We start from the raw sequence: 11,833 nt of genomic DNA on the forward strand, positions 1-11,833 counted from the left end.
CAGCAAGTGCCACTGCCTGCACTGGGCTGGGAAGTTCCATGTCACAAAGGATTTTAAAAGTAATATCAGTTTAAATCTGAGGATAAGTGAATAAATATCTCTGTGTCAGAGGTCATTTGGAACAGTCTTGTTCAATGCTTCATCATAACTTAAAAACATGCTATTCTATTACATAGAAAATGTACAGCAACATACATTCAAATAAGAGACAGTTTAAAGGAAGAAAAAAATAGAAAAGAATTTAATACCTGAAATGTAGAAATTTGACTTTAACTCTCTTATTTCTATGAATTTCTCCAGAAATAAAATTTCTACAGAGGCTACCCATTTTGCCAAGTATTTTAATTTTGATAGAAACCAATATTCTGGTGCAATATACAGCACTTTCAAATTTCCCTTCTCAATTCGAGCAGGAACATTTGCCTACAGCAGTCACTGCAATACTCGTGGTTCTTTCCATGAATTTCTCTGGTCACCCAGATGGAAATCCAGATCAACGCCAAGAAGGCTCCTCTACACTGACAGCACTGAGACAGAGTTCAGCATCTTACTTCATCTGGATTGCAACAGTGACACAGGACTATTGGTGTGAGAAAGCACCCGTATTTCCATGTAAAAAAATTTCCTTGTCTACAATCCTGCAAATTCAGAAATAGTTCTCCTCCCATTAACTTAAATGGGGGTACTGCCTCTGGTTTCTGTTAGAATGTCTCATGGTGAGAGGCAGAGTTTCTTCATGGATTTTTTTCCCAAACAGAAAAAAAGGGAAAGACATCTAAGTGTATTCATATCTTCATTTCTGGACCAAAAGCTCACCTGATGTCTTGAACCCTTAGATCAGCTCTTTGGCACCTTTCATGCAGTTGCAGGTATGTGCTGCCGTTTCGTGCTCTCTCTCCTATAGGATAATCTATACAAGCTTGGTACATATATTAAGCGCTGGTGGTAGGCAGAAAGCAATGAAAGCCATATCCATTTCTGCTTTTTGCCTGCTGCACTAACACATTACAGCCATTTTTTTCTGTAATAAAACACTAGTGGGATATACTATAAGGTTGGGAAAAGAATTAGCTATTTTTAGCCTAAGAACAGTTCATATCCTAACAGAAGTTGCTACCTGGTTATATAACACCAAGCCCCACGAGAAGATCAAAAATTATACTCTACAATTGCTGAAGATGATAAATTTTTCATTACTGCAACGCACTCAAAGGAAGCATTGACTGGTTTTCCCCTTACAGAGGTACCGAGGGTCACAGGGAGCTATGTTAGCCAGAGACCAAGCCAAATAAGGCCACTTTTTATTGAATCCTGGGAGAAGTTTCCATTAGCTTCAATAAGAGCAGGCCCTGGGAGATCACAGGTGTCCATTCTTCCCCTCCCCCAGCCCTGCAATACACTTCTCTTGACCTCAGTGATTTACCCCAGTATAACTGAATAAATACATAAGGCTGCAATATTAAACCTTTCAGATCTCATGTTCTGTGCCTTAGCTCCACTTACCCCAGAGTTTAAGAGAAATCTAAGTTTAAAAAAATCTCCTATTAACTTCTTCTTCAATGCCAACTTGTTAAAATAATTTGGAAATTACTGGGCAAATAATTTGTAGATAGGTCTTGTGACAGTATCGTAAAATCAGGCAAAATAAAAGACATCTGTGAGCCAGAAATCAAAGCAGTGTATTCTATATGCTTTTTTATTCATATCATATTTTATGGGTTTGTAATCAATTAATGCAATTTCTCATTTGTTCTGTTGATGCAGAACAAATCCTGATGTGAAAATTCATCCTGCTTCCATTTGCACCAGCTTAACACTAGCTAATTTCCCAGCCCCAGAAAAATTGCTTTTGATTTATATCACTCTAATAGGCAGAGATTTCAGCCCTCATATCTACCCACCAGTTGCAAATCAAACCTGTGTCCTACCCAGTGGGGCAAAAATAAACAGACTGCATCAGCAGAATCTCCAAAATAAAATTACCTCCTTTCTTCCCATATTTTTTCTATTAATTCTCTCAGTATTTACATGCAAGAAGAGCTTAAATCAATTCACAAGTATGGTTTCTACATTAAATACCGTCCTTCCAGTGTCTTGCATGCAAAAGGCAGTGACCTGAATATCTTGACTTCTCTGGAATTACTTTAAAATACAAAAACTCATTGAATGGGTTTAATTCATTTCACTTCACTGCTGTTGCTGCAGGGCAAACCTGGAAAGATCTTCCCACATGGAGGAGGTCTCCTAGGTGTTACAAGCGTGGCTATGAATGACCCGCAGCCCTGCTCTCTGCAGCACAGACAATGCCCGTCGATGAAAGAGCTCTGGTTTGACTCATGTTCCATGCCACCAGCTTTGTAAGGCTTATTCTCAGTTTACACCTGTATACTGAGAGGAGAGGGGAGCCTGAGTAGCTTTCCAACAGTTACTAATTCACTCCAGCCTGACCACGAGGAAGAGGGTATGATTGCCATCCTCCTTCCCCCTGCTGCTTCACGCTGCCAGCAGCTCATGCCTGGTGCCCAACCAGACATTTCAATCCGCTCTCAGGAGCTGTGGTGTTCAGCGTGACTCCAACACCCCCAGCTAAAGGTAGCTGAAAACATTGAAGATGGGTGGGGGTACAGCAGGCTTGGTGGGGATGGGTTTCAAAACCACAGGCCTGTAGAGTTTCTGTCCCATGCCATCAGCCTCCTTGCAGAAGTGTGGCACCTCCGCCGACAGTGTGGCTGCACTCTTCCTCCACAGCCCCAGCCCCAGGAAGGGCGACTGGGACAGTGTGCCAGGGGGCTGGTACACCCCTGGCCCAGGGCAGGGGCAGGGGCAGTAGGTCCAGGAACCCACCCGACCCAACAGGATGCCAGCAGGGTCCTTGTCGCCAGCATGTGGGGTAGGCTCAGGGGGGCTCTCTGGACCAGCTGTGTCCGGGCTCCGTTTGCTTTTCTTCCCCTCAGAGGGAGGAGGGTTTCTGGGGGCCGGGAGCCCCTCGGGACTGGTGGGACAGGCCCTGGCCAGCAGGATCTGGGATGGCTGTGGCTCTTCCCAGAAGGAGGCAGGGAGCTGTCGCTTCCTCATGGGCACCTGGTCTGGTCTGGTGGCTTCAGGGTTTTGCTCCTGCAAAACCCGTTCTTTAGCAAGGTTGTCCTCCATCCCTGATGTCTGCAGCACCCTCTCTGCAGCAGCCCCACCGTGGGGGCTGGGGTCAGGTGCCTCGGGTGGAGGTCCACGGCCCCGGTCCTCTGCCCCCCTGCGCCAGCCGCACTCAGTGGATTTGCTGGAGTGGCACCGTGGGATCCGGGAGTACTTCTGAGAAAATCGCTTGAGCTGCTTCTGCAAGTATTTCCTGTGGTCAACTGACCGGCGACAGGGAGCCGATTTATCCAGAGCCGCTTTGATGTCACTGGAGGCCAGGTTGACAAAGTTCAGTAGGGTTTTAACCTCGCTGTCTGATGCCATCTCACTGCATGTGCCGTGTAAAGCTTCCCATGAAACGTTTATAACTGACCTTCAGGCAAACCTTGGCAAACCTGTGAAACACGATGGGCAGACTTAAGAGTGGGAAACCTTGGTTCAAACAGCCCCAAGCAAACGAAGGGAGGGTGGGGGAACATGACAAGCTTCTCAGCCGCACAAAGTTGTCCATCATCAAGCTCCCACTGGAGCCTCCTCCTGCCTGCAGCCCACCACCCCACACAGCTGCCCCAGAACACACCAGCATGGCATCTAGCTCACAAATGCCTTCCAGCCCGGTGCCTAATCTTGTTAGATAGCGCTTAGGTGGAAAGAAGCTGGGCGGCCACTCCCGCCTCCCTGTAAGCAAGTGCGGACACTCACCCGGCGCGCAGCGGCTTTTCTCACCGGTGCTGGCAGCTGCGGTGTCGCTGCAGAGAAGAGCCCCTTCCCCTTTCCCACTAATCTCGTTAGGCAGGTTACCCACTGCCAACCTCGGCAGAGGCAGCCAGGGCCTGCCAGTGTTTGGATGCAGTTTAGCAAGCACTTGAGCAAGCTGAATGAATATCGACTCCGTCGAGTTCGGGGCTCTCCCAGGCCAATCAGAAGCCACTTTGCCAAATACAAAGCATCCCAATCAGGCATCAGCCTCCCCTCCTCGCATTCTTTGCCATCACAAATTGTCACCATGGGGACAGCCACAGAAAGACAGCTAATAAATACAATCATTTCCCTGCGGTTTCTACCATTCTCCCTATCCTCTTCACCCTTACTGAGGCCTTTCTTTTTAAAAAATGACACAATCCAAAGGGAAAATGTTGAGGATGAGTTAGGAAAGTTTAGGCACCCTTTTCTCTGCACTCCCCAAAGCTGTCTGGGGGCTGATACTAACCATGCTTCATTGGCACAGGACAATGTAATACGGGGGACCGGGCTAGCCTACTTTTAACTGCTCCCCATCACAGCCTTTTTTTTTTTTTCAAGGGGAGGATGATGTCAGAAAAAGGTAGGGAAGGAACAAATCTCTAAAGAGATGTGCAGATATCCATGGAAAGGGAGCTTGAGCGCTCAAGAATCTTGTCTTTATGTTTGCCCCCTCAATTGAGTTACACAAAAGCTGAATTACCCATTCAAACTACCCGGACAAAAGGATGGAGTTGGATAGTACTCTTGCATCTGTAGTCAAACAGTTAGAGACTTAAATCGAGTCGTCATGATGGAGAAAGAGTTAGACAAAGCCCATAGAATTGCCATCAGCAAACATTTTCCTGTGTCATATTAGTGGGTCTCCATGACTCCCCCTGGCCTGGGGACAATAGCACAAGTTTGCACACTCGACTACTGTCACCCTGCCAACGCTGGCAAGGAGCAGAAACAGGACAATCCTTTAAGGGGAAAGCATGCCTGCTGCAGGGAAGGTAAGAAGAGAGGGAAGAAAAGGCGTGTGAAATGCTAATTGAGCTGCTTCCTTTACTGATATGTGAGCCCTCTACCTTCTTGCAGGCTTGTCCCTAAGTGGTGGCAATAACTTAATAGCACAGTAAAACTAAGAGCTGGAGGAAGAGGAGAGCAGAAGGGCTGCCCTCAGTGTGTGCCAGACATGCCGACTGCCTGTGTGCCAGCCTGGGACCTGCTGCCTCCCATGTCCGCAGCATTGTTACTCCTGCTCTCCAGACTGCAGCACCCTGTGGATGGGAACAGTGGAGAGAGTATAGACCTGTACATGCACTGTCAGGGTGATGCTGGACCAAACATTCATGCCCTAGAGAAAGCAAGGACTGAAGTCCTAGCCATTTTGCAAATCAAATATGAGGCATCAAGCACCTAAGGACTGAGGGTTGAAAACAGCTACATTTTATGATTATTTTGCTGATTCTATATTATTCTGATTTTTCTTGGAGAAGGACAAAATCCAGACTGTGCCATTATATCGAACTCTGGGCAAAGGCCTCAGGGACGACTCTTCAGTGTACCTATACTGGTGCACCCAGTGCAGTCATCACTCTCCTCATAGTTTCTCCCAGTCTTGCCAGAGCCTCATGTGCTGGTGCCCAGGCTCAGGTGTTTCAGGTCTAGGAAGACCCTGGGGCCAGAACATCCTGCAGCAGAATGTGCTGCAGAGCCTTTGACACCATGGTGAGCTGTAACATCGTGGCTGATTTGCTACCATAGACATGCCTCTCTCTTCCTAGTTTCTACTTCAGAAGCAGTTCATTCCCTAGGAGACTTGGAGCAGCTAGCCCTGCCTGCACACTCTATCATCTACCTCACACCAGCATTCAAATTTCTGTGCAAGCTTCTCCTTTTGGATGATTTGGTGAGGGTTGAGTGGCAATTTCCAGTCACCTACTTGAACATCTATTTCAGGATGCGCCAGCTGGGGTCTGGCCTTTCTGTGACACGGCACAGAACCTTCTGTGCAGCTGAGGCTAAAGGAGAGGTTTTGTTTAGCTCATTGAAAGAGATGCACCCAAGAGATCAAATCTCTGTTTGCAGGAACAAACTGCCTCCTGTGCCTGAGCTTTTGAACCCAACCTGGACACCACGTTGCACAGTTCAGTCTCCCAGTAGAGCTAGCTGGCTGTCCAAGGGATGAGAGGGAAAGCGGAGAGACATAGGGCAGGTGTCTGGGACCAAAAGATTGTCTCAGGATGTTAATGACCTGTGTCCTCAGAGGCCTGGGAAACTCATGCAATGTATGTATATATACATATATGCGTATCTCCAGTCATAGGGGCTCAAGACCACTGGACTGCGCTCTGAAAATGAGGGATAGTGGGTCAGTTAGACTGAGCAGAGAGTATATGGCTTGCCTGCCTACTGGAGGTTAAGTGAAACCCAGCATACCTCTAACACACCTATTGCAGAAATTGTTTCCAAACCCCCAAAGTCCAGCCTTGCCTGTCCCCTCCTGGAGGAATGCTCACTGAGGACATGGCTCCTTGGGCACTACATGGGAGTGGTAGAGGGGCTCCCCATGCCCCGCTGTGCTCACTGCTCCAGCAGACCATTCCCCTGCAACTGGGTAACGGTTGGGAGCCAGAGGGGAATGAATCGGCAAGCAGGATTTAAAAACCAGAGCAACCCACCCTTTCAAGGTCAGACTCAGGTTGAGCTGCACCACATTTCTCTTAGAGGCCACCGGAGCCCTTTTGTTCCTCGCTGCTCTCTCCATGTTCATCCCAATGTACATGTGAAAGGAACAATTAACAATAGGGCACTCCTCTCCGAGGATCCAATGCACTTTGAAGTGTCCACCAACCAAAGGCTCAAGAATGATACATCATTTTCCACTGTGAATGTGTCAAACTAGTACAGCAATTGAAAAAATGTCTCCACATGCCTCCCCAGCATGCAGACAGGGACCAGCTGGAGAGCCACTTCATATCCGACATGTCACCTCCTGACAGCTGTCTTCTTGGGAATTTTTGGTATGTGAAGTTTTCTAACTCCTGCTTTTTTAAGCAAAGCACAGGAATAAATCCTTTCACTTCAAAGGACTGCATCCAGGCCACTCCTAAACATGTAGTATTTCCTTCAAGACTGAATAAAGGAGAGAGAAAAGATTTTCTTGCACAAAAATACCTGGGAGGTGTTTTTAAAGTGTCACTCATTCAAAGTGATGTCAATCTTTAGATACTTGCACACCAAAACATCCCACAGCTTATTTACAGGCTGAGGGCGCCAGTCAGCAAAAGTATTCCAACACCAGACTGGCCTGGAGTGTGCATTCAGACCCACTAACCATAATGCATGCCATTAACTGGGAAAGGGATCCCTCCACTTTGAGTGCTCTGAGCAGTTCAAATAGCATGAACACCCAAATCACTGCTGTTATTTTAATCTTCTGTAAAGCAAAGAGCAGCTCAATGAATAGCTGAGTGGTGCAGAGATGGTACAGAGGTCACTGTTTTGACATTAGTTTACTCAAAATTATTTTTCCTCACCTGAAATAGAACTTTTTTTTTCATCCTAGCTTGAGCTACAGGTGTTGTCACAGGGTTCATCCTGCTGTCAAGATAACAACTTTATGTATTACATGGTACACTTTCTGGGCAGGCCTGAACTGAAACCAGCGCTCAGGGGCTTCTTGTCCACCCTGATTTGGGGTATCTGTCTGTCTGAGGTGCACATCTGTATGGTAAACACTGTTATCCTCATCTTTTCCTCATGGGTGTTAAAACTAGGCAATCTCCGTTAATCTAAAACAAAAACCCAACAGAGAACGTTTCAAATTTTTACTTGAAAAACAAGACATCTCAACAATGGTAAAAATATTTTCTTTAGAAATTCTGTAGAGATTTTGCTTGTTCACGAGAAGAGAGGGGAGGGGAGACCAAATTACCATTATTTTTTTTTTAAATTTCAACTATTTTTCCCCATTTGGCTTAAAATCTTGCAACTCCTTGTTGAGCCTAATGAATATGCACTTTCAAGGAAAGAGAAAATGGGGCTCCAATCGCTTTGAAACAAGGTAAGAAAATAAGGTAGAAAATTCCCAGATGGACCATCTGTGAATCATTCCTTTTCTTTACCCATTAAGGGCAGACAAAAGCAAAAGTATTTCAGTTGCACTTTATCTTTTCACTCATCTGCTGTTTCCTAAGCCCCTGCTCTGCCTTCACACTCAGAAAAAGAGGAAGGCTTTTGAGAAGTGCCAGGAGTCTGAAGGGAGGTGATGATGGCTCATGGTGAAACCAGAAGTATTGTCCCAGAAAGGAGAACCACTGAGATGGAGGAAGACTACTAAAACTCTTCCTCAGGGGTCCTGATTTTTTATTTCTTATTGACAACAAGCGAAGTGGATGTTAATGATGCACTGATGGCGTAAAAATAGAAGATGTTATTTAGCATCATACCACAAGAACTGCGTGACCTTAGGAGTGAATGCAATGGCAAAGCAAAGGATTGTAGTAACCATGCATTGTAGGAGCCACACACCTCAGGCACTGATAGCAGGATTTTCTGCCACAGGAAAGATGTGTCTGGAAATGGGAAGGAAAAACAGGTGATAGGATGAAAATGAATCCTTGTCCATCCAGTATGACCTTGAAAGGGGGGACACTGAGATGTTCAGGCCTCCAAACAAGTTATCAGAATCTGGCCCTAGCCTGGGATGTGAGCCTGTCAATCACAGGACCTGCAGGTTCATTTTAAAGGGAAAAAAAACCCCTCTGTGATACCTTAATAAATATTTCTGGGAATGAAATTAATCTTTGAGAAAACTGGTGTGGGAAAAGCTAGCAACCTGGCTCCCAGTCCAAGGACCTGAAAGGTATCCAGGACGGGCAAATGGTGACCAGGTTGCAGGACTATGGTCCTTGCCACCAGGCCCCAAGGGATGCCTGACAGCGTGTGCACAAGGGTGCAGCCAAAGCCCTCAGCATCCCTTCCCACACCCCAGCACACAGGCACTGCACACAACAGCATGGTCATCTCACCCTGGCACTAACCCTCACACAGCCTGGTCCTGCCCTTGAGCTGAGTCCTCTAAGCTCAGGGAGGGAAGAAGAAGGGCGCATATAGGATTTGTCTACAGACTCATGCTGTCCAGTCATCCCCTTTGCTCTCCTTCCTCATAACCTTGTCGAAGCCAACACCTCTGCTCCCAGGAGAAAAGCAACCTGGCACTCCCACCAGATGAAGCTTTGACTCATTCCACTCCCCCCCCCCCTTTTTTTTTCTCTTGACAGTCTGCTTTGACCTAACTGACATCCTCTCCTTGCTTTCAATCCCCGATTTTCTGCACTTGGGGACAGATTTTGAGCAGGCACTAAGTGTTGAGGCCGCGCAGAGGCGGCGAGGGGGGGCTGCTGCTACCCCGCAGCCTGCCATTCAGGCAGATGGTGGAGGGGGCCGATATGAATAGCTCCTGTCAGTCTCATAGAGCGAACTTTACAACTGTGCTACGTGTTGGACTGCACGTGACTAATGCCATTCTTCTGCAGGCTGCAGGCAGGACACAGCTGTTTCTTTAAGGAAAATTTTGGTTTTTTTCTGCTCCAAAAAAAGCCACCCATGGCAATATTGTATCCATGTACCCAATATTACACTCCATAATTAGGCGTGATCAAAGCCCATCCTGCCTTGCACTGCCTTTCTTTCTGGTAAATCAGATCATGTTTTAAAATGAGCCCAGCGTTGGTTTGGTCCTTCTGGAAATTTAAATCCTGCCTACCCACACAGCAGGTATGCACTGAGAAGCAGTAGGGCCAAATATAGGTTTCTTTACATAATTCTGCAGTAATTAAGTATTTCAAGATCAGTGATGGAATTCAGTGCCAAATGCTACCTGGAGCTTCTGTTTATGAGAAATAATGGTGCAAAAAGGATTTGAACAATACAGATACGAATACAATCATGTGAAAAGGAGAAGACCTCTTAAAAGCTGCAAAAGAAGAAATGCACAGTGTGCTCTGGACAGGGCATGAGTCTGGATCTTGATCCTACAGTACAGAAGAGCCGTGCCAGAGCAGAAGGGTAGTGCTCCTCCTGCCCATGTAATGGCCATACTCGTAGCCCTGTTTCCCGCTCCATTCTCTTGGACAGGGCTTCTCCACGTCGGTGTTTCTGCAGTGAAAACTGAGATGCTCTCCAGCTGGGGTGGAGCCAGAAACATATTCCTGTACCTGCTGCACCTGTATTTCCTTACCAGGGGGCATGCCCCTGCCTCACGGCAGCAGGGCAGCCATTGGCGGTGGGACAAGGTGCAGGCAGGGCCAGGCAGTGCTGCCTTCAGCCGGCCCCTGCAGCTATCTGGCCACGAAGCTGCAGACAGGAAGCTACCTAGCAAGGCACTGTGTGTGGTTATACCCCTAACACTTCTTTCTGCCTACCTCACCTTCTGCATTTCATACTGTGCCGACACAGGTAAATGACCATCACCCTGGGAAAAATGCCTGTCCATCACATATCTCTGCTCCAGAGAATAGCCTCCTCTGTCCATGTGCCTTTCTATGTGGCACTCTGACAGTATTTGTACCATGGAGCCGCAGAGCAGGAGGGAGGACACTCGCGTCCCTATAACCTACATGCTGGTGACGGCAAGATCACGCCGCTCCGGAAAGAGAAGGTCGCACGGATTCCCAGCCCGGTTTCACGTGCCGGCGCCGAAGGCACTGCTGCGAGGCCGGGCCCGGACCGTGCCGCAGCACTGCCGCTAGAGAGCACTGCGGGGCCCGGCAGGACGGCCCTGCTCTCTCGGCAAGGCACCCCTCCTTGAACGGTGCGGGGTCGGCGAGGCCGTTGCAGGCAAACGAATGATCCTCTGCGCTCAGGACACCTTGCCTTGAACGAGCTAAAAGGTTCAAAGATGCCTGAGCAAAGCCCTGAGCCCTAGTGCGCTCAGCACCTTCCAGGTGCTCAAGTCCATCTCTCCAGGACCAATCCTGCATTCATAAAGCATCAGGAAGAGTTTCAGAGGAAATTGGGATCTGCAATACATATTGCCATGAAGAAACTGAACAACTCACAAAGCCAATGTTAAGCAAAGCATCAGTGATCAGAATCGGTCTCTGCTGGAACTCAGGTGTTCGCTACAGCAGTTCTGGGCTTGTTACTCCCACTGAAGCCAAATTTGAGCTGGATGTTTTCTACAGGTGTCAAATTAGGTTGCCCCACAGGTTTTCTGTTAAGAAAACAAGAGCTGGGTACTTGAAGCAGATGAGCACTCTGCTGGTCTGGGATATCAGAGTGTTTGTGTCCACTGGGATTCTATACACGGGTGTTGATGGAAGGCAGCAGAGTTTGGTATGTGCTCCTGCAGAATGTAAAGGACTTAGAATAGGATACGAATATGCTGAAGTAAAAAAAAAAAAAAAAGAAAGAAAAGAAAGAAGGACGTTTATTGGCCCTAACCCAGTCTCTTCAGCCATCTTTTGCAGAGAGAATACTGATAAAGAAACAAAATTAATATTTTGTTTATGACAAATATCAATAAGAAAATTTTGTCAAGTTGGGTGGGCAAACCAGTATTTGCAAGCCTGATGCCAAGTCTATCATTTGTCTTCTTCCTGCCGCCAGTGGATCTAGTACATAGGAAAGTCTGTCACTGTTGCATAAGTGTGATCTGTGCATCAAGCTGCCATGCATGTGCAGAGCTCTACATGAGACACAGTGGTATTAGGGAGCCCAACCTGATCCATCATGGGGACCACAGAAACTAATCCAGATAAATGATATTTTAAAGTAGCACTTCACTTACAAAATTCTATAATCAGTGGCTTATGGTGAATGAGAAGTATTTGTAGCTGTTTCTAATAGTAGCATAATGTCTATTATTTGCAGTGCAATTTGCACCTTAGCAACAAAACCTAATAGGCTTTTATATCTGATGAGGCTTTTGTATTATACTTCAAATACTTAGGCAGAATATGTATTATCT

At 46.9% G+C, this 11,833-nt stretch overlaps 1 protein-coding gene across 1 annotated transcript; it reads right to left on the reverse strand.

Annotated features, from left to right (window-relative positions):
- Positions 1 to 1,346: 1,346 nt before the first annotated feature.
- FAM181A (family with sequence similarity 181 member A) lies at positions 1,347 to 5,211 on the reverse strand. The gene is made up of 2 exons (XM_061359870.1): positions 3,835 to 5,211; positions 1,347 to 3,527 (listed from the first exon to the last, which is right to left on the reverse strand). The coding sequence occupies exon 2, from the start codon at positions 3,454 to 3,456 to the stop codon at positions 2,587 to 2,589; it is 870 nt and encodes a 289-aa protein (XP_061215854.1). The 5' UTR covers positions 3,457 to 3,527; positions 3,835 to 5,211; the 3' UTR covers positions 1,347 to 2,586.
- Between the last annotated feature and the right edge of the window lie 6,622 nt (positions 5,212 to 11,833).

This window comes from Neopsephotus bourkii, unplaced genomic scaffold (genome assembly GCF_033783945.1).
Source record: "Neopsephotus bourkii isolate Nb327-2 ecotype Australia unplaced genomic scaffold, CSIRO-AGI_Nbou_v1 NB_998, whole genome shotgun sequence".
In the NCBI taxonomy this organism is placed as follows: domain Eukaryota; kingdom Metazoa; phylum Chordata; class Aves; order Psittaciformes; family Psittacidae; genus Neopsephotus; species Neopsephotus bourkii.

What these genes read in the sequence shown, in the direction of transcription:
- FAM181A (XM_061359870.1), bottom strand. Translation starts at nt 3,456, where the DNA reads ATGGCATCAGACAGCGAGGTTAAAACCCTACTGAACTTTGTCAACCTG.